General features: G+C 42.3%; 1 protein-coding gene across 1 annotated transcript in view; it reads right to left on the bottom strand.

Moving 5' to 3' along the window:
• Positions 1 to 23,857, bottom strand: part of ube2r2 (ubiquitin coniugating enzyme 3b) — a 40,979-nt gene that overhangs the window by 11,442 nt on the left and 5,680 nt on the right. Inside the window, exon 2 of the mRNA XM_041580678.1 lies at positions 731 to 817. Coding sequence (XP_041436612.1) covers positions 731 to 817 — 87 coding nt within the window. The remainder of the gene's footprint in view (positions 1 to 730; positions 818 to 23,857) is intronic.

Genomic DNA, 23,857 nt, shown 5'->3' with positions numbered 1-23,857 from the left:
GAGGGAGATTAGTTGCCCAGCGACAAATCGCCTCTTCTTCGGGCGACTAATCTCCCCAAACTGCCTTCCCACCACTAGAATCGAAGTAACTGGCGGGATGGCACTTGTGATTCGTTTTCTGAAGTCGAAGTTTTCTCGTGAGTCAACTTCAGAAAATAAAGCGCTCAGAGTGTCATCCCGCCGGCGATTAGTCGCCCGAAGAACAGGCGATTGTTGCCAGGCAACAAATCTCCCTTAATGTTCACGTATGTCTCTGCCGTTTTTTTGTTATAGAATGGACAGTTCTAAGAACCTTTTCCATTGGTCTTCATTTATTTTTATTTAATTTTTTTTAATAGTTTTTAAATGATTTGCCTTCTTCTTCTGACCCGTTCCTGCTTTCAAATGGGGGTCACTGACCCATGCTCTGTAAAGCTTCAGATTTATTGTTATTGTTTATTACTCATCTTTCTATTCAGGCCTCACCTATTCATTTCCCAGTCTCGAATTCAAATCAATGCACGGTTGCTAGGGTAATTTGGACCCTAGCGACTAGATTGCAGAAACTGGAGAGCAGCTGAATAAAAAGCTGAATTAATTAACCACTAACAATTACAAATTAATTAATTGCAAATGGTCTCAGAATATCAGGCTCTGCATAATACTAAAGCTAAACAAACCCATTAAAATACATGATCATAGAGCAACGTTGTATTTTCTTTCAAAACGAACAAAAAGTTTATTCTCTCACCTCGTAAATATTGGGATGCCACATCTTTGTCAGGAACCGGAAGGTCGGAGGAGAATACGGGTAGTCGATAGGGAATTTTATGTGAGCCTGTAGTTAAAACAAAGATCAAGAAACAATGAGATCACAGCAAACAACTGAACGTGATTATTCAATGAGATCTAAAGCCTAGAAACATATGGCTAGAAATGGCCCTAACTGCCCCCCATCTTTTCATCCTGTTGAGAGGCCATCTTGTGTGTGTCAGCGGCACTGCACATGCTCAGTGAGCTCTAGGCTGCTGTTGCATCGAACCTTAGGGGTCGTGGGCAAACCATCAAGCAGAAAAGGAGGTCCAATTTTTTATTGAAGCCGATATTACAGGGCTAATTATGACTCAATCCTGATGCAGACTGCACTGATTTATATGCTGCCATGTAAAGGGAATCTGAATTATCTACGAATCAACCCTTTATTGTAAATGATATTGTGTATATACTGTATATTGTGAGTGGCTCCCTAAGCTCAGTAAGTGACAGCAGCACAGAGCATGTGCAGTGAATCAGCAGAAAAGAAGATGGGGAGCTACTGGGGCATCTTTGGAGACACAGATCTTTACTGCTAAAGGGCTGTGGTTGCCTTGGGATAGTACAGAAGCACAAAACATAAAGAAGAGAATCTCAAGCCTGATTCTTTGTTATAATGTTCCCTTTAAACCAAAAACCTTTTTGTGACATTCCAAAAAGTAAGCCCAGGTAAGTAAATATGTAATAAGTGTGCCTTCCAGCATGTATTGTGTCACGCCATGCCAGGTCTGTACAGGGTCACCTTAAAGGATAAGTAAACCTTTAAAATAAGTAAATGTAAAATTGATGAGAGGGGTATTCTAAGCACTTTTGTCATTTACATTCATTATTTATTTTGTTTTTATTCCAAGATATTAAGGGATACATGTACTGTTAATATGAATGAATTTTGTTACAACAGCACCACCTGCTGGTCAGTTTCCCACCAGTCTGACCAGCAAGTAGTCAAGGAAGTTGTCAGGAGAAAGAAAGAGGCTGATGTTCTTCTGCTTAGGAAAGATGTGAGAAAGTGAAGAACATCAGCCTCTTTCTTTATTTATTTTGTAAGGTTATTTGTAAATTTAACTGCTGTATGAAGCAGTATCTGTCGGTCTTTTTATATTCGGTCTTTTTATAGTCCCTGCACTGCTGGTTCTGCCTCCTGCAACAATGTAGCAGAAGCCAGCTGATTTACAAAGCAGGAGAACTCGCTTCTGCGTTTCAAGAGCCAGAAAGATGCTGCTTTAAAGGGGTGGTTCACCTTTAACCCTTTAAGTGCCACAGAACGTAGAATCTACGTTCTGTGGAAAAGTAACTTGAAATGCCACAGAACGTAGATTCTACGTTCTGCAGCACTTCCGGGTTCTGGAGCGGAGGAGCGGCTGTTAGAGCCGCTCGCTCCGTTCCGCTTCGATCCCCTGCCCCTAGGCAACGAGCAGAGCAGGGGATCGAGTGGCCCCTGGGGCGCGATCGCCCAGGGGCCCAAAAACAGCAGCAGGCACGTGTTCCTTACGTGTCCTGCTGCTGCAGCCTGCACTGCGCCATCCAGCTCCGCCCCCACAGCACAGAGACACGCAGATCGTCGCAGATGTCTTCCTGGGACCCCTCCACATCGTGTGCAACAGTCTTCAGCGACTTTTTCAGGTTAGTGCAACAATTACACACACAAACACACCAACACACACTTATTACAGTAATACACACTTAGATTCACACTTACACACACTTACACATACATTTTTGGGGATTGGGGGGGTCACTTACACTCACTGCACTTACACACACGTGCACACGCACACACGCGCACATAACATGTAATTTACCATTTGTACACACGCACACGCACATACATGGCATTGTGGCTTTTTTTTTTTTTTTTTCTTATCGCATCGTCTCTTTTTTTTGCTGAAAAAAATGTTTTATTGCCATTACGAATAGCGTATTCGCTAACCGTACTGTGCAATATCTTTTGTATGTTATTTCGGTGATTATATTGCAATTTTGGGTATTTTGGTGCATTTTTAGCCATTTTATTGAAATTTTAGCCATTTTATTGCATTTTCAGCTCTGCATATGTTGTGTTCACTTGTTTCTAGCCGTATAACCTGTTTGGCCCAGCTAAAATATTCAAACTGTGATTCTGATGCCCGATAACACTATTCTGGAAAAAAAACATTGATTTTTGTGGTTTTATTGGATTTTTTTTCATTTCACTCTTTACTGCCTTATTTTGTTTTGCCTTGTAAATTTTATCTACTATATATCCATTTGGGGGTCTCTGTGCGCCACATAGTTTGGTATATCTATGCACATTGGGCATCAAACTATTTAGTAGACCCCTGGCGTTCATATTTAGGATGTTTTATGCTGATACGTTACGAAACGTGGAGCGTATAATGGGGTAAAATTCAAGCTTTGTGACGATTTTCAGAAATTTGATAAAAACCGTTATGTTCAGCATTGCTTTGCAGTTTGGCAGTTTGCAGTAGAAACACTTATTTACCCATATTGGATTCGTCAGAATGTGTACTTTCTGAAAATATCTGGTTTTCTGGGGTCTCTGTACTGTTAGGTGGTCTAATGTCGCATGATACACACACCGGGTGGTTATGTTGCAGCAGCCAGCGCGTCAGCCGTGAAAATGTCTATACATATTGTCATTTGGGGGTCTCTGTGCGCCACATAGTTTGGTATATCTATGCACATTGGGCATCAAAGTGTTTAGTAGACCCGTATGTTTATATTTAGGATGCTTTATGCTGGTAATGATACATGGACAATACGATGCTGGAAAGTTGAAGCTTTGAGGCAATTTTCAGATATTTCACCAAAACCGCCAAATTTGGCAAAGCCTTGCGACTCAGTAGTTTGGAGCAGAAAAGCATGGGTACCCATTTTAGATTCTGTAGAATGTGTACTTTCCAAAAATGTATGGGTTTGGGGGGTAAACATATATTTCTGTGTTTTTACCCCACAAAAATGCAGTCAATGTGTTGATCTTTCATTAGCTGAAGTTACCCACAGGACTATTTGTATGCGCTAACTTCATTTTGGGGCCTCTAAATGCCAGATACTTTGGTAAACCTATGCACAGTGGGCACCAAACTGTTTGGAGGACCCCTGGCAATCACAATTTGGGTGCTTTTTTGTGATACGTAATGATACATGGGCGATATGATGCTGGAAAGTTGAAGCATTGAGGCAATTTTCAGATATTTCACCAAAACCGACAATTGTGGGAAAGCCTTGCGACTCAGTAGTTTGGAGCAGAAAGGCATAGGTACCCATTTTAGATTCGGTAGAATGTGTACTTTCCAAAACTATATGGGTTTTGGGGGGCAAACATATATTTCTGTGTTTTTACCCCACAAAAATGCAGTCAATGTGTTGATTTTTCATTAGCTGAAGTTACCCACGGGACTGTTTGTATGCGCTAACTTCATTTTGGGGCCTCTAAATGCCAGATACTTTGGTAAACTTATGAACAATGGCCACCAAAATGTTCAGAGGAACCCTGGCAATCATATTTAGGGTGCTTTTTCTTAGTACGTAATGATACATGGGTGATATAGTGCTGGGAAGTTGAAGCTTTGAGGCAATTTTCAGATATTTCACCAAAACCGACAACTTTGGGAAAGCCTTGCGACTCAGTAGTTTGGAGCAGAATGGCATGGGTACCCATTTTAGATTCAGTAGAATGTGTACTTTCCAAAAATATATGGGTTTGGGGGGTAAACATATATTTCTGTGTTTTTACCCCACAAAAATGCAGTCAATGTGTTTATTTCTCATTAGATGAAGTTACCCACAGGACTATTTGTCTGCGCTAACTTCATTTTGAGGCCTCTAAATGCCAGATACTTTGGTAAACCTATGAACAATGGCCACCAAACTGTTTGGAGGAACCCTGGCAATAATATTTAGGGTGCTTTTTCTTGGTGCGTAACGATACATGGGCGATATGGTGCTGAGAAGTTGAAGCTTTGAGGTAATTTTCAGATATTTCACCAAAACCGACAATTGTGGGAAAGCCTTGCGACTCAGTAGTTTGGAGCAGAAAGGCATGGGTACCCATTTTAGATTCGGTAGAATGTGTACTTTCCAAAAATATATGGGTTTGGGGGGTAAACATATATTTCTGTGTTTTTACCCCACAAAAATGCAGTCAATGTGTTGATTTTTCATTAGCTGAAGTTACCCACGGGACTGTTTGTATGCGCTAACTTCATTTTGGGGCCTCTAAATGCCAGATACTTTGGTAAACCTAGGAACAATGGCCACCAAACTGTTTGGAGGAACCCTGGCAATCATATTTAGGGTGCTTTATCTTGGTGCGTAACGATACATGGGCGATATGGTGCTGAGAAGTTGAAGCTTTGAGGCAATTTTCAGATATTTCACCAAAACCGACAATTGTGGGAAAGCCTTGCGACTCAGTAGTTTGGAGCAGAAAGGCATGGGTACCCATTTAAGATTCAGTAGAATGTGTACTTTCCAAAAATATATGGGTTTTGGGGGTAAACATATATTTCTGTGTTTTTACCCCACAAAAATGCAGTCAATGTGTTGATTTTTCATTAGCTGAAGTTACCCATGGGACTGTTTGTATGCGCTAACTTCATTTTGGGGCCTCTAAATGCCAGATACTTTGGTAAACCTATGAACAATGGCCACCAAAATGTTCAGAGGAACCCTGGCAATCATATTTAGGGTGCTTTTTCTTAGTGCATAATGATACATGGGTGATATGGTGCTGGGAAGTTGAAGGTTTGAGGCAATTTTCACATATTTCACCAAAACCGACAATTTTGGGAAAGCCTTGCGACTCAGTAGTTTGGAGCAGAAAGGCATGGGTACCCATTTTAGATTCGGTAGAATGTGTACTTTCCAAAAATATATGGGTTTGGGGGGTAAACATATATTTCTGTGTTTTTACCCCACAAAAAATGCAGTCAATGTGTTGATTTCTCAGTAGCTGAAGTAAAGTCCTGATCAATTTGGATGTGCTAACTTCATATTGGTGTCTCTAAATGCCAGATACTTTGGTAAACCTATGCATAATGGGTATCAAACTGTTCAGTGGGCCCCTGGCAATCATATTTCAGGTGCTTTTTCTTGGTACCTAATATAGTTTGGGATATGCGGAGCAGCAAAATAAAACCTTTGAAATGATTTTTCAGAATTTTGAATTTTTTTTTGAAAAACCGCTATGTTCAGACAAGCTTTTCTGATTGGTAGTTGGGATTAGAGAGACATAGTTACCCATTTTGTAATCGGCAGAATGTGTACTTTTCAAAAATGTATGGTTTTCTGGGGTAAACCTACGGTTTCAGGAGTTTTTGCCTTGGAATCTAAAGCATGCCGTTTTCTGCCTTAGTGCTTTCAAAATTCGGCAATATACTGCCGGGAGTTTTTGCTGTACAGAAGTCCTAAATCTCCCTAAAACTATACATATCTGGTATTGGCACGTTCGAGAGACATAAGGCTTTCCAAATCAGTTGGATTTTCATCCGTAAAATGAAATATTTTTCTGGTATAAATTGATATACGATGAAAAATGGTAATTTTTCTTTTTTTTTTGGTATTTAGCACTATAAATTTTTTTGCACAGGTGGAAATACATGAAAACTCAGGCAGATTTAGAAAACTCAGTTTCTACCGAAAAAAACAATGTATAGTTTTCCTAGGTAAACTATAGGTTTCCCCTCAGAAAATGCCCCTAAAGTGAGAGAGCACAAAATGTTTCAAAAACGGCTGGCATTTCGCGTAACCAAAATGTGAAATTCTGCTGGCACTTAAAGGGTTAAGTTAACATTTATTATGTTATAGAACTGCCAATTCTAAGCAATTTTTTAATTGGTACTCGTTATTTATTATTTAGTTTTTGAATTATTTGCTGACTTCTTCTGACTCTTTCCAGTTTTTTTAATTGGGGTCACTGACCCCATCCAGAAAACAACTGCTCTGTAAGGCTACACATTAATTGTTATTGCTACTTTTTTATTACTCATCTTTCTATTCAGGCCTCTCCTATTCATATTCCAGTCTCTTATTCAAATCAATGCATGGTTGCTAGGGTAATTTGGACCCTAGCAACAAGATTGTTGAAACTGCAGAGCTGCTGAATAAAAAACTAAATAACTCTAAGACCTTCAATAATAAAAAATGAAAACCAATTGTAAATGGTCTCAGAATATCCCTCTCTACATCATACGGACAGTTAACTCAAAGGTAAACAACCCCTTTAATCTGCAATCTCAGTTACACATAAAACTTTAATAACATTGCAAGCGTGTAATGAATGTATGCTACAAACTCCTCACAGTCCGGGGGTTAATTCCCCTATAACAAAGGCCTCTCCAACTGGAATTAACCCCAGGATCCCCTTCCTTGTACCAAGGGGTTCTGGGGTCACTATTTATGTATTTCCTTGAATTTGTGCCAATATTTTATTTTCCCTTTAACTTGCTGCATGGGGAGCTGCAGAACAGACCCCAGTAAAAGAACATTTAGAGGGTTATTTACTAAACTCGAATGCCAAAGACCCGATAAATTTGGGATTTGTTATACCCTGAGGATGGAAAAAGTCTGAAAATGTGACATCTCAGACCGGCCGAGGTTGTGTATAAATCAATGGGAGAAGTCCCAAAGATGTTTTGATCTGTGCTGGGTTTCCTGCAATAGTCCAAAGATTTTGTGGTTTTACGGGCAAAAATCTGAAAAAAATTTTCGGGTGGAAAATCTGAAAAATTCATAAGATTTGGTTTTTTTTAATGAATTTTTCGGGAAAGTGTATTGATAAATACAGAGAAAAAACCTGTACGGACTTGGTCGGAGTTGTTTTCAGAGAAAATTGAGAACAATTCAGCAAATTGCACTCGATTATCAGTGTGTAGAGAAAACAAGTGTCCTGGCTCTGAATAGTGTGTGTAAGAGTGTGCATAGAGGCAGGGAATTGCAGTGTAGCTGAGCCAGTGAATGAGTTAATCCATGGGGCCGTGAAGGAGTTAATCCATGGGGCCGTGAATGCGTTTATCCATGGGGCCGTGAATGCGTTAATCCATGGGGCCGTGAATGCGTTAAATCCATGGGGCCGTGAAGGAGTTAAATCCATGGGGCCGTGAAGGAGTTAAATCCATGGGGCCGTGAAGGAGTTAAATCCATGGGGCCGTGAAGGAGTTAATCCATGGGGCCGTGAAGGAGTTAATCCATGGGGCCGTGAAGGAGTTAATCCTCGGGCCAGTGAAAGCTTTAATCCATGGGGCCGTGACTGATTTAATCCATGGGGCCGTGAAGGAGTTAATCCATGGGGCCGTGAAGGAGTTAATTCTGGGGCCAGTGAAAGAGTTAATCCATGGGGCCGTGAAGGAGTTAATCCATGGGGCCGTGAAGGAGTTAATCCATGGGGCCGTGAAGGAGTTAATCCATGGGGCCGTGAAGGAGTTAATCCATGGGGCCGTGAAGGAGTTAATCCATGGGGCCGTGAAGGAGTTAATCCATGGGGCCGTGAAGGAGTTAATCCTCGGGCCAGTGAAAGCTTTAATCCATGGGGCCGTGACTGATTTAATCCATGGGGCCGTGAAGGAGTTAATCCATGGGGCCGTGAAGGAGTTAATTCTGGGGCCAGTGAAAGAGTTAATCCATGGGGCCGTGAAGGAGTTAATCCATGGGGCCGTGAAGGAGTTAATCCATGGGGCCGTGAAGGAGTTAATCCATGGGGCCGTGAAGGAGTTAATCCTCGGGCCAGTGAAAGAGTTAATCCTGGGGGCAGTGAATAAATTAATGGTTGGGGCAGTGAAAGAATTAATCCTCGGGGCAGTGAAAGAATTAATCCTCGGGGCAGTGAAAGAGTTAATCCTCGGGGCAGTGAAAGAGTTAATCCTGGGGGCAGTGAAAGAGTTAATCCTGGGGGCAGTGAAAGAGTTAATCCTGGGGTCAGTGAATGAGTTAATGGTTGGGGCAGTGAAAGTTAATCCTGGGGCAGTGAATGAGTAAATGGTTGGGGCAGTGAATGAGTTAATCCTGGGGGCAGTGAGTGAGTTAATGTTTGGGGCAGATTATTGAGCGTGTGCAGTAACAGACAGCAGTACTAATACTGGGCTCTCAGCCAGGCTATTTATTGCAGAGTTGTGTCAGTAAGGGATCAGCACATAACTATTGCCTCCAGACCTTCCCTCCAATGCTACACACAACCGACTCCCAACTGCCAGCCAATCAGCAGACATAATCCACCACCATTAAAGGGGAACTGTTGCGAAAATGAGAATTGAATATAAGCTTCCTCATACTGAAATAAGAAACTTTCTAAATACAATCAATTAAATATTCTGCACTGTTTCTGAAATAATCAAGTTTATCTTCACTATTCCTCTCTCAGCATCTGTTTCTCTTCATTCTGTCTTCATGCAGCAGTTGGGTGTCAGATATTCACTGACAGTTAGATCCAATATATCTTATAGGGGGGCTCCTTTCCTAGCAGATGTATTAGAGCTCACTCAAATAACTGATTCCAGTACAAACAAAATCTAACAAAATAACTGCCTTTTGCACAAATTCTGCATGTAGAGAGACATGATGTCTGGTGAGTTTAATAGAGTGAACTCTAATACATCTTCTAGGCAAAAGGAGCCCCCCTATAAGATTATAAGAATTGGTTGTATAATGAAGCTTAAATTTAAATGTTTGCAATAGTTCCCCTTTAAGTTAAAAGCAACTGGCTGTGGGGATCAGGACATTCCTCTGGCACAATCATGGCTGGGCTGGAAACAAAAGCAAAGATTGAATGTATATCTCTAGTATATTTGCTACTGGTAAGTAGCCGGAGAGAATGGGATTGGCTGAAACCCAAACACGCCCCTAGAACTGGGATTGGCTGCTCTTGAATAGAGTCACAAGCAGCCAAACACTTGAGCTGACAGTTAAAGGGGTGGTTCACCTTTCAGTTAACTTTTAGTGAGGACAATTCTAAGCAACCTTTCAATTGGTCTTCATTTTTTCTGAATGATTTGCCTTTTTCTTCTGACTCTTTCCAGCTTTCAAACAGGGGTTACTGACCCCATCTAAAAAAACAAATGCTCTGTAAGGCTACAAATGTATTGTTACTTTTTATTACTCATCTTTCTATTCAGGCCTCTCCTATTCATATTCCAGTCTCTTATTCAAATCAATGCATGGTTGCTAGGGGAATTTTACACCTTAGCAACCAGATGGCTGAAATTGCAAACTGGAGAGCTGCTGGATAAAAAGCTAAATAAGTCAAAAACCACAAATAATAAAAAATGAAAACCAATTACAAATTGTCTCAGAATATCCCTCTCTACATCCTACTAAGGGCTCTTACACACGGGCGTTCCGACCTGCGCTCCCCTGCGTTCCGTTTTTTGGCGTTCAGCCGCAGGGGAGCGCAGGAATAGATGCAAGTCATTATTTCAAATGGGGCTGTACTCACTCAGGCGCGTGTAGGCGCCGAACGCAGGTTCAGACGCAACATGCTGCATTTTTCCTGCGTTCGGCGCCTACACGCGCCTGAGTGAGTACAGCCCCATTTCAAATAATGACTTGCGTCTATTCCTGCGCTCCCCTGCGGCTGAACGCCAAAAAACGGAACGCAGGGGAGCGCAGGTCAGAACGCCCGTGTGTAAGAGCCCTAACAGTTAATTTAAAGGGGAACAACCCATTTAAGTGCTAATTGACCAGCACTAGTTACAGACAAGGAGGATAATTAAAGTAAAGGAGGCATTGATAAGAAATTAACAGAGGAGCTGGTCAAGTGAAAGATAAATAAAAGCTGCAGGAATGTGTCCCCATGACGGGCTCTTCAGACACATAGCAGCAGTGAAGGGGCTAATTTTGGAAGAGAGTTGTTGTTATGTGCCAGTCAGGTGGCCCAATGTGCTCCCTGTACAGCCACGTGTTACAGCCGTGACCCACACTCACGTGCCAAGGGCCGGGGAGGGCACATAAAGTAAATATAAAGTAAACAGCTTTCATCATAACTCAGTGATAAGAACAAACCAGGCTACAGGGACAGCTGATACGGCCACGACTCGTTACATCTCTCTTATACACCACCTCTAGGCTTTCTTACTAGCCACAATGTGCACCAATGTCCCCCCAAACAACCTCTGTGGCTCCTACACAGGAGAGGGGGCACCTTGGCTATAAGGCTTCACCCTAGTCCTAAGTAGCAAGTACAACTGGCAGCAAAGTTAGCAGGATCCATTAACCAGTAGTCACAGAGCTGGCAATCCTAGTGACCAGTAACAACATAATGGCAGCTTTCTTATGATACGTTTGATGTTGCAGTCGGGAGTAAATGATGGGAGCACTGGGACCAACATGGGTCTCTTGCAGTTGGATATCTTATTAAAGGAGAAGGAAAGCTACCAAGGCATTTTATTGCCAGTAGATTAGCCAAAATAGTGCAAGCTAGAATGCAATTATAATTCTTCAGAATGATTTTCCATACCTGAGTAAACAGCTCTAAACACTGTCTCTATTTAGGATAGCAGCTGCCATATTAGCTTGGTGTGACATCACTTCCTGTCTGAGTCTCTCCCTGCTCACTCATAGCTCTGGGCTCAGATTACAGCAGGGAGGGAGGAGGAACAAACTGAGCATGCTCAAGCCCTAGCCCTGGAGGTTTAAGCTGAAAACAGGAAGTCTGATACAGAAGCCCATGAGTACACAATAGAAGGAAAGAAATGTGCTGTTTCTATTAACAGAGGACTCAGAGCAGCATTACTTTGAGGGTTTACTGGTGTATTTATATAGACCTTTCTGATAAAGCTTACTTACTTTTAGCCTTTCCTTCTCCTTTATAGGGGTAGGGGTTGTTCACCTTCCAAACATTTTTTTTTAATCCAGTTGTTTTTAGATTGTTCACCATAAACATTTTTTTTTTTTCAAATGATTTCCATCTTTTATTTTTTACCGTTTTCCCGAAAATAATGTTTGCGTGTCAGTCTGGCAGCTCAGTGATCCAAGGGCATCTGCACGGTTACAATTTGCTACAATTCATACAAGTAGTATCTGTGGAGTATCAGCAACTCTTGTATCAATTCTTACAGTTGCTTTTAATGAAACTCAGGGATTCTGCAGGGACAAAGATAACAAATGGATCCACTAACTAAATGTATCAATTTAACAAACAGTTAAGGGTTAGTCCACACCAGGCGATTCGGGGAGATTTAGCGCCTGGCGACTAATCGCCTGTTCTTTGAGGCAAATAATCTTCCCGAACCGCTTCCTCTTCTCCTGCGCCGGCTGTAATGAGAGTCAGCATCAAATCGACCCAGTCCCTAATTCTACGCTGCCCAGCAATACCGTTGCACCTTGGAAATATGGAGAAACAGCGTCAAACGTAACTTGATTTCAGCAGCACAGCCAGCGAGCTGCCATGTTTACTCCTCTGACGTTAACGTCTGTCCCTCTTACAATTAGGAAAATGTCCCACCCTACTGCTCCTAGTGATGCCTAGGGTTGCCACCGGGCCGGTAATTTAACGGCCTAGCCAGCAAAACACCTGCCAAGGCCGAGGCCGGTATTACAAATTTACCGGCAATGCAGTTGCCGGTAATTTGTAATACCCACCAATTCGCGCAGAACTTACCTTTTTTGCAGTGTTCTTGATATCGCTGTGATGTTGCTCCGCCCCATTTTGCATCATGAGGCAAATCCCCGCCCCTTTTTGCATCATGGACCGCCTCCTTTTTGTACCCGCCCCCCACCGGCCGGTTATTTTTTTCAGTAAAGATGGCAACCCTAGTGATGCCCCTAGATATCAATGTAGACTGACAACTGGCCGGGCCTTACTATCTACTGGAGGAGAACAATAATTATATGAATACGGACCATTTAAAGGGGTGGTTCACCTTTAAAGGGGAATTAAAGTGTAAAATAGAATAAGGCTAGAAATGCTGTATTTTGTATACTAAACATAAACATAAACTTACTGCACCACAAACCTAATCAAACAAATTTTTTATGCTTTCAAAATTGGTCACCATCTTGTAACTTTGTTATACATCTTTGCAAGACTAAGACTGTGCACATGCTCAGTGTGGTCTGGGCTGCTTAGGGATCGTCATAAATGATCAAAACAGCACAAGTCAAATAATATCTGCCAGAAGCCGATACACAAGACTGATTAATAATCAGAATATACAGACTGCACTGGGTCCTGTGTTGTCATGTAATCTAATGTGGATTTTATAGCTTTTTATTGTTTAATATAAACTTTCTCCAACTCTGCAGAACCAGCGACTGCAGCAAAATAATCCTCCAAATAGAATCCCAGTTTATCTGTTAAAATCTGGCTCCAGGATCTTTGTGGGGGGATGTAAAGGCAAAAATAAGTTCCAATACAAATCTCTACACAGTCGCCAACTGCTCTACAGGGAAACAAACAAAGCTGCTTGAGTTACTAGACATTCAAGGTCTATGGATGTGGTTACACCGTAACAGACGCTCCGGCTCATATCAATGTATAGAAATATCCAGATGAAACGAAGAAGTGAATATTTATGGGTGACACCAATCAGCCCACAATCATACAGTGACTGTCAGTTTCCCCACCCTGGATGCTGCTTATCATGAGGCGTCAGACTGTCAGTTCTGGTGCTGCTAATCTATACTAATCTATATTAATGCTAATCAATACCTCCCAGTACATCGATTAAAAGCCTGGTAAACACTTTGGGTTCTGCAGCCCAACCCGGATTATATGGCATGATGAATGGATGTATTACACTCTCTTCATATAAAACATCCAATGCCGGTTTCTGCACCAGGATTTGTGCAGCCATTTATTTTATCTATTGTCCTCCTTTTTATCTAAACCCAGTTCCCTCAAGTAGCTGGAAAGCCTTCTAACTGAATCTGATGACCCAACTGGCAAGGAACACTATTGGCCTCATACAATCCAGACTAGTTTTCCCGCAGGTTTTAGAGATTGAATAGTCAAATTCGAATTATTCCCAGAGTATAGGTCTGATAAATCTCGAAATTTGAATTTAAATTAAAATTCGAATCGAGTTTGGATAATTCTCAAATCAAATTTGACAGTTTCGGCCAAAAAAAAAATATATATATATACACTATTCGACCCGTAATAACATTTCCTTGAGGAAATTCACAGGCAAATCATAACAAAAATATTATGGAAAGTAGCTCAGAATGGCAAAATGTAATTTTTTGAGTTAATTTCCCCTTTAAGGGAAAAGCCAAGCTAGAGAAAGCAGCCTGGATAGAATCAGCACAGAACAGCGTTACACAAGGCAACAGTCACATAGAGTATCTCCCAATTAGGCAAAGCAGAAGCGTGAAAAAAATGAATTTATATAACGACCTCTGACTTTCATGGTAACAAGGGAGGGAATAGGGATTTAACCCTCACTCACATTCCTTATAAATAACAGATCTACACATGGTTGGCTCAACATCATATAGGTGGCCTTAAGGTGGCCATACATGGGCCGATAAAAGCTGCCGACAGACCGAGTCGGCAGCTTATTGGCCCGTGTATGGGGCCCCCCAGACGGGCTTCACCAATCGAGATCTCGATCGGATGGGACGGAAAATCCCGTCGGATCGCGGCCGCATTTATGGCAGTTCGGGAAGATTGTCGCCCCGAAGAAGAGGTGATTTGTGGCCGGGGTGACTCATTTCCCCAAATCTGCCCGTGAGTCCTTACCCTTAAAGTCTACTTCACTTGGGGGTACCAAAATGTTCTCAAACTCACCCCCCCCCCAGATTTAGTCGACTGCACGTACATGGACAGGACTCTTCCCGCAGCCCAGATGAGAGAGTATTTACCTGTGAGTGGAAGAACACAAATATTAAAGGACAAATAAAGTCATGCTCGCACCATCTCCAAAATAACAAGCGCGGTTGATGTAGAAAAGACATTCTGCGGTGTATTCGGTTCCAGGCATTTACACAGTCCCTTGCCAGTACCACAAAGCTGTGCGAGGGGAGGATCAACGTATGAATTTTGGGTCGGTAAAGGCTGGTCACCCCATTTGAAGGCAGGTGTTAAATGACACATTCTACATTCACAATCATTACCAGGAATTTGCTTCCATTTCTTTTATTGCTTCTGGTGCTGGAAAGTTCCAGTTCAGATATTCTCTGCAGCATGCAGGGCTGGACTAGGGGACCCGGGGCCCATTGGGGCTGCTACCTCAGGGACCCCCTCACTGAGTTTTTACCGCTAACAGCTGGTCGCGGCAGGAGAAACGCAGGGTGTGGATCTGGCTAGCAGGGCCAACAAGAGCTGGGGGCCCACCGGGCTTTTTCCCGGTGCCCCGCCAGCCCAATCCGACGCTGACAGCATTGCCTTTGCTCATAGCCCTTTCCATGGCACATTTCCCTACCCATGCATAGTAGGAGGCTGCGTCATGAGTCCAATGCCTTTTTATAGGTACAGATCAGTTATCCGGAAACCAGTTATCCAGAAAGCTCTGAATTACGGAAAGCCCGTCTCTCCCATGGACTCCATTTTATCCAAATCATTCAAATTTCTAGAAAGGATTTCCTTTTTCTGGGGTAATAATAATAACTTGTCACTTGTACTTGATCCCCAACTAAAATATAATTAATCCTTATTGAAAGCAAAACCAGCCTATTGGGTTAATCAAATATTTACAAAATTTTCTAGTAGACTAAAGGTGGCCATACATGGAGAGATCCGATATGCCCACCTTGAGGTGGGCAATATTGGGCTGATCCGATCGTGGGCCCTAGGGGCCAACGATCGGATCCTAACGATGCCCAAACGGGCGGTCGGATCGCGGGACCACATCAACGAATAGATGCGGCCGCGCTCCGACGGGATTTTCTGTCCCATCCGATCGAGATCTGGCTGACTTTCGGCCAGATCTCGATCGGTGAAGCCCGTCGGGGGGCCCCATACACGGGCCAATAAGCTGCCGACACGGTCTGTCGGCAACTTTTATCGGCCCGTGTATGGCCACCTTTAAAGGTATGAAGATCCAAATTACAGAAAGATCAGTAATCCGGAAAGGCCCAGGTCTTGAGCATTTTGCACTAAAGAAATACCAATAGCTGGCACTGGTGAGGGTGTAGAATCCCTCTGGGTAGAGATTTTGACTGGGCAAAAGGTAACAAAAAGAATTATCATTGGTGTATGTTATAAACCACCTGGTATAAGTGACGAGTATGAAGCCCAGCTACTCTTGCAGATACAAGCGGCTTCACAGCTGGGTCAAGTTGTTGCTATGGGTGACTTCAATTATCCAGACATTGACTGGGGTAATGGGGTTGCTAAGACAGAAAAAGCTAGTAGGTTTGTAAATATGCTGAATGACAACTTTTTATTCCAGCTCGTTCAAGAACCTACTAGGAATAACTCTCTTTTGTATCTGTAATAACTAATAATACTGAACTCATCTCTAGCATTTGTGTGGGTGAGGGGCATTTAGGGAATAGTGATCATAACATGGTCTCCTTTGAGATTCTGTTGCAGAAGCAATTCTATAAGGGAGTAACTAAAACACGGTCTACACAAATGAGGAACCAGTTAATGACAGTTTCCTTCTGAATAGTCCCAATTCTATTAATACAACTAATGATTCATGGTTCACACATGAAGAAATTCAAAAGAGACTAGAACATGTTAAGATAAACAAAGGTCCGGGGCCAGATGGTATTCATCCCAGGGTACTTAGCGAGCCTCTTTACTTAATTTTTCAAGATTCATTGAGATCTGGCATAGTGCCGAGAGACTGGCGAATTGCTAATGTGGTGCCTCTATTCAAAAAAGGATCCCGTTCTCAGCCTCAAAACTATAGGCCAGTTAGTCTGACTTCAGTGGTACGAAAGCTTTTCAAAGGGTTAATAAAGGATAAGATACTGGACTTCATAGCAAATCATAATACTATGAGCTTGTGCCAGCATGGTTTTATGTGTAATAGATCTTGCCAGACTTACTTAATTTCTTTTTATGAGAAGGTGAGCAGGGACCTTGACTCTGGGATGGCAGTGGATGTGATTTACTTAGACTTTGCTAAAGCATTTGATACAGTGCCACACAGAAGGTTACTGGTTAAATGAAGGAATGTTGGCCTGGAACATAGTATTTGTACCTGGATAGAGAACTGGCTAAAAGATAGACTACAAAGAGTGGTGGTAAATGGAACATTTTCTAATTGGACCAGTGTTGTTAGTGGAGTACCGCAGGGCTCTGTACTAGGTCCCTTGCTTTTCAACTTGTTTATTAATGACCTGGAGGTGTCCATTGAAAGTACTGTTTCTATTTTTGCAGATGATACTAAATTGTGCAGAACTATAGGTTCCATGCAGGATGCTGCCACTTTGCACAGTGATTTGTCTAAGTTCGAAAACTGGGCAGCAAACTGGAAAATGAGGTTCAATGTTGATAAATGCAGGTTATGCACTAAATGGCAGTGTGTTGGGAGTTTCCTTAAATGAGAAGGATCTTGGGGTCTTTGTAGATAACAAGTTGTCTAATTCTGGGCAGTGTCATTCTGTGGCTACTAAAGCAAATAAAGTTCTTGTATAAAAAAGGGCATTAACTCAAGGGATGAAACATAATTGTGTCTCTTTATAGGTCCCTGGTGAGGCCTCATCTGGAGTATGGGGGCAGTTTTGGACTCCAGTCCTTAAGAGGGATATAAATGAGCTGGAGAGAGTGCAGAGACTAAGTGCAACTAAACTGGTTAGAGGGAGGGAAGAGTTAAATTATGAGGGGAGACTGACAAGCTTGGGGTTGTTTTCTCTGGGGGAAAAAAGGCGCTTGTGAGGGGACATGATTAGACTTTACAAGTACATTAGAGGACATTATAGACAAATAGCAGGGGACCTTTTTACCCATAAAGAGAATCACGTACCAGAGGCCTCCCCTTCAGACTAGAGGAAAAGAAGTTTCATTTAAAGGAACAGAGTAGGGGGTTCATCACAGTGAGGACAGTGAGGTTGGGGAATGCACTGCCGGGTGATGATTCAGTTAATGACTATAAGAGGGACTTGGATGATTTCTTGGACAGACATAATACAAAGGCTATTGTGATACTAAACTCTATAGTTAGTATAGATATGGGTATATATCATTTATGTGACAGTAGGGAGGGGTGTGTGTATGGGGCTGGGTTTTCATTTGGAGGGATCGGACTTGATGGACTTTGCCTTTTTTTAACCCAATTTAACTATGTAACAGGTCCCATACCTGTAATAATAAAACAGTAACTTGTACTTGATCCCAACTAAGATATAATGAATCCTTATTGGAAGCAGAACCAGCCTATTGGGTTAATCAAATGTTTACATGATTTTCTAGTAGATTTAGGGAGCTAGCACACTGGCAGATTCGGGGATATTTAGTTGCCTGGCAACTAATCGCCTCTTCTGCGGGGTGACAATCTCCCCGAACTGCCTCCCCCTGCTATAATGAGAAAACGGTAGCGACAATGCTATCGCTGCACTTTGATTTCCTAAGTTGCCTGAAGTTTCCTCGTGAGGAAGTCAGTTCGGGGAGATTGTCGCCCGGCAGAAGAGGCGATTAGTAGCCAGGCGACTAAATCTCCCCAAATCTGCCCGTATGCTAGCTTCCTTACGGTATGAAGATCCAAATTACAGAAAGATCTGTTATCTAGAATACCCAAGGTCTTGAGCATTCTGGATTAACAGAGCACTTTGGGGGGGTCCAAACATATACAGATCACCATACACTTGCACTGGAAAGAGACAGCAGAGTGAGACAAATCTGTGTGAGGCTTATAAGTAAAATAAAAGGCAAATGTAAAACCTATGTTCCCCTTGTAAAATAGGCTTCCTATTTGGTTTCATTGCAAGGGGCCGGGGTGCGAGTTTACAAACAGAGTGTTGTGCTGACGTTGATGGAAACGGTGTCCGTTTTACACAGCGACAATTATGTCAGTGTAAATGAGAAAGGGGCCCCAGTGTGAAACCACATAAAAACAACTCCAGGCACGTATAACCAAGCTCACACACTCGCACAAATACTCACACACACACAAACACTCGCACAAACACTCGCACACAGGGGTTGTTTAGCAGCTGCCATTAGGGATCCTGGGTCACATGCACTTGTGAAAAACTCTACAGATTAGACCTGCCTGAAACTGGGGCCCCCGTGCCATTAAATCTTGCAACATCATCTTGCTCGGCTCATGATAGATTACTCAGTCCATTTCAAGTATGTTTTCAGTGATAGCAAAAGTGCAAAATGTCACTTATATCAGTGTGTCATGGGGCTACTCTACAACTCCCTTCAGCCAGCAAGTCTATCATAGTCACTTTTATTCAAGGACTATAAAGCTCCCCATAGACGGGACGGTTCTTCTTGCCGAACGACCGATTTTAGAGAAATCCGACCAATCCTTCGAAATTATCGTGCTGTTAGAGGTATTCGAACGATCTTACATCTTACGATTTTTCGGCCGACAACTGTCAGGAAATTGATCGGCCAGGTCAAAAAATCTTTGTCGGTCCCAGTGCAATGTATCTATGTTTGCAGGGCCAAGCAGGCAGCTCCCCTTTGTTTTCCTGCCAAATTGGTCTTTTTAGTTGATGGTCAATTCGTGCGATCGTTCAGAGAAAATCGTGGTCTCACGATGAGGATCTGATCTTTTAAAAATCTCGACAATCTATGGCCATCTTAAAGCCTACCGGATATCTCTCAAAGACCTTTAGTTCAGTTATTTTCAGTTCACCAGAAAAATACTTTTTTCAGTTACTTTCTATTTTCTTTTTGTGACCGTTTTTTCTAATATTGAAGTGTAAAGTTTCATTTTTCCCCTTCTATGGGTAGGACTACATGAACGTTTTCGGCGCGATCCGACTCGCTGCAACTAAACGCCTGCGAAAAGCTGCATAAGGTAAGGAAATAAGGTAAGAATGAAATGTGGGATGAAGTCGCAGCAGCGTTGATCCGACGCATCACGACTGTCAGATGCAGACGCGGCCGACTTCCGGATTCCTTTTATAGACCCGTCCCGCTGAAAGCAGGGACGCGTCTATAAAAGTTGAACCCAAAAGTCGGAAGTCAGAATTTGTAAGGTCGTGGACGGGGAGAGCAGTCAGAAGAGCTCAACCCAGACCGGCCCCTAACCCGAAAAGGGGGTTTGCGAGGTCGGCCTACACATCACTACTGAGTTGCTGATATTCCACAGATACTGCTGAGAAATGTATCAACCAATTGTATCAACTAAATGTAGCACATTTTAACAGTTCAGAATCTGCTCCTGGATCACTAAACTAGAGTCCTGCGCGGGTCCATTTTCTGGAACACGTACCCGACCCCACAACCTGCAATCCGCAACCCAGACCTGCATTCTGGAAGGCGAACAGCCTCTTTAAAGGAGAACAAAAGGCAAATTACACTTGGGGGTGCCAAAGTTAGGCACCTCCACATGTTACCTACATGACACCCTGGGCTGGTGCTCCTATCAGCAGAAAACTGCCCCGGAGCGAAAATCATCCTGCTTCCTCTGTCTTCTCGCAGCAGCGCATGAGCAGTAGAGCGAAAACCCCAAATTTAATGAAAATGCCGCTATTTTGTTCTACTGCGCATGCGTCTGCCGCAGGAAATTTGAAAACTGAATAAGAAGGAAGAAGATAACTCCGTGGTACTTGCTAAATGAACCCTGGGCCAGTGCAGATTTCTGCCGATAGGAGCATCAGCCTGGGGTATCAGGTAAGTAAATATACCACCAACCACATATATACCAATAAACCAAGTATAAAAAAAATTAACTTGAAAAAAATAAAAATTTACAGAGGCTCAGATTTTGCCCAAGTTAAGAGTCCTGCAAGGGTCCAATTTCTGAAACTCAGACACAACTTGCACAGGCATTTTGACCCACTACCCAATCCTATCTGCAACTCCCCAAAACCCGACCCTCTGATCACCTTGTTTCTATCGCAAACCAGAAGTGATGTCATCAGAAAAAAAAAAAAACAGGCGAAACTTGCAAATACAGAGATCTGCCCCAATTCGCGCCTCTGCAAGTCCCTCCCCTCTGCAAAATATCCAGTACGCATAGAGAAGGCATAAATGGGGTAGCACAGTGATTTTTATTGTTATATCCTAGGCTAGAATCCTGCAGCGGGTCAGGTACCCGCGGGTTACCCGTAAAACCTGCGGTACCCTGCAGGTTGCGTGTAGGAGTTCTGGGTGCGGGTGTAGACGCGGGTCAGCGGGTCTTCTCAATAGCTATTTTTACTTTTTTTCTGATCACACATACGTCCATTGATGTCACTTCCCATTCACAAGGACAGCACTTCCCGATTCTTCATGGTCAGCGGGTCACGGGTCCGGGTTGCGGATTGCAGGTTATGGAAACGGGTTGGGTACGGGTTCAAAAAAATGGACGCTACCCTAGTCACCAGGCAAACTATAAGGCTTGAGGGCCCAGTTAGGTTCCAGACCAACATCCATATTCATTACATACATGTACAACTCCTAAGGTCCAGGCACAGGGGGTTAGAACGTCCTTTGCTGGAAACAATGCTCAGAGGAGGATAAGGTTAAAAATGCTGAAAACAGATGCCAAAGTCTAAAAATCATAGCCAAGGACATTGAGTAGTACAAGAATACCCACAGAGTATGCCAAGGCTCCAACCACCCTTTGTAAAGCTGCTAGGTCACCATTCCGTGACAGCACGGAAACCACTCTGAAGTTGCTTTTAATACTCTCAAACAAAGCTGACCACCTGGCAAATGCTTTTGGCACTTCAATGAATTTTTAAGGCCCTTAGATTATTTAGCCAGCCCTATTAAATTGAAACTTTACCATAAACTGAACTGAGCCATGAGAGTGAACAATGTTTTTACAAGACTGCGACACAAGTCTGAAAAGGGTCACAATGTTTTTTAAAGGAAAGCTACCAAGGCATTTTATTGCCAATAGATTGGCCACAATAGTGCCATTTTTTTCTTTACAATGCTTTTCCATACCTGAGTAAACAGCTCTAGACACTGTCTCTGTTTGTTTAGGATAGCAGCTGCCATATTAGCTTGGTGTGACATCACTTCCTGCCTGAGTCTCTCCCTGCTCACTCATAGCTCTGGGCTCAGATTACAGCAGGGAGAGGAGCAAACTGAGCATGCTCAAGCCCTAGCCCTGGAGGTTTAAGCTGAAAACAGGAAGTCTGATACAGAAGCCCATGAGTACACAATAGAAGGAAAGAAATGTGCTGTTTCTTTTGACAAAGCATTACTTTGAGGGTTTACTAGTGTATTTACATAGACCTTTCTGATAAAGCTTTTTTAGTTTAAACTTTCCCTCTCCTTTAAGGTAGTTTGTGCACCTTGTGCCCACAAATATCACACTGTATAGAGTCTATTACTCCAAATGTTCAGTATACATAGTAATACATCGTTCCATTCACACAAATTTATCTGTGTATAAATATCTAGCCCAAATCCCTACAACTCCAAGGAATTTTTTTATATTCGATTTTTCAAATCTTACATGGGTTCAGACATATTGTCAGTTTCCTAGGTGCCCACAGTAACATGACTTGCGCTTTGATGCTGTACTGCAAGTTGGAGTGATATCACCCCCTCCATTCCCTCCCCTACAGCCCATCAGCAGAACAATGGTACTGGTACCAGATAACAGCTGTCTGGTAGATATAAGAACACCACTCAATAGTAAATCCATGTCCGCTGCGACACATTCAGTTAGATTGAGTTGGGGGAAACAATAACCTGTCAGAAAGCAGTTCCATAGTGCAGTATTGGCTCTTTCTGAATATTACAACTAAAAAAAAATATATATACTTGTTGGTTCAGGAATGAAATGTTATATGGTAGAGTGAATTATTTACAGTGTAATTTAGAAATAAAAACTACACCATAAAAATCACGACAGAATATGACTCCAGCAATATCTGGAGTAAAATAATACAGCATTCCCCAATATGTTCATCATATCAACAGCCAAACATGGGGATGGTGTTTGTTTTGTTTATTTGAATACAATACACAAAAGCCATGAATATCCTGTAAATTATATCCTTATAAACGGTGAGTTCTGATGTCATCAGTTATAAACGGTGAGTTCTGATGTCATTTCTGTCACATGACTCACTGAAACTTGTGTATTATATTAAATAAAGTACCCCCAGTTGCAAAATATCAGGATATTAGAAGTTACCTCGGAGTTCCATGACCTGTATAAAAACACTCGGCCTTCGGCCTTGTGTTTTTATATGGTCATGAAACTCCTCGGTAACTTAGAATATCCTTATATTTCACAAGAGGGGGTACTTTATTCACTATATATTGTCATCTTCTAAGGAGAATGTTCCGATCATCTGTTTGAGAGTTCAAACTGAACCAAGAATTAGGTTATGCAGCAAGACAATGATCCAAATTACTAGGGAGAAACTAAAGTTTTGGACAGGCCTAGTCCTCACTATAGAGATACTGTGGCAGAACCTGAAGAGAAGTTTGTGCACAGTCTGAAATGAAGCAGTCGTATTATTGTACAAAGATAATTTTCATACGGTCGGCTCATCGATAGGTCAAGGTGGAAAATAATGATTGGGAGCATTTGAAGGCACCTGACCATCAGGCACGGTTTAGGGCTGAATCATCAAATACAGGTAGAATTCTATCGTTTCTATATGTCTATCCAACAATTCAGCTTTACACGCGTGTGTGTGTGTGTGTGTGTGTGTGTGTGTGTGTGTGTGTGTGTGTGTGTGTGTGTGTGTGTGTGTGTGTGTGGTTTTTTTGAAACAAACAATCTTTCTTGAGAAAGATCTTTTCCAGGAAAGATCCCAATTGTTCCATCTATGGCCACCTTTATTTGCAGCACCACTGAGATAAATAGGGTGAGATGATCACTTGTGACTTAGAGGGAAGTAAGAAATTGCAAGACACATTTTCAATTCCTAGATGTGTTAATCCCAAAGCCAAAAGAAAACATTTAGCAGGGCTGTACTTGTGACTTTAGATGTGTCATGGTTCCACGTATGGCCTCCTTGGGGGGAAAATGATAGCATGAATTTGTAGGCAGCACAGAGATATGTTTTGGAGCTAATTTACACAGATAGCAACATAGAAATTAGGACA

This window comes from Xenopus laevis, chromosome 1S, assembly GCF_017654675.1.
Source record: "Xenopus laevis strain J_2021 chromosome 1S, Xenopus_laevis_v10.1, whole genome shotgun sequence".
NCBI classification, from domain to species: Eukaryota; Metazoa; Chordata; class Amphibia; order Anura; family Pipidae; genus Xenopus; species Xenopus laevis.
Note: the sequence above shows the minus strand (reverse complement) of the source record. Positions and strands in the feature narration are given on the sequence as shown.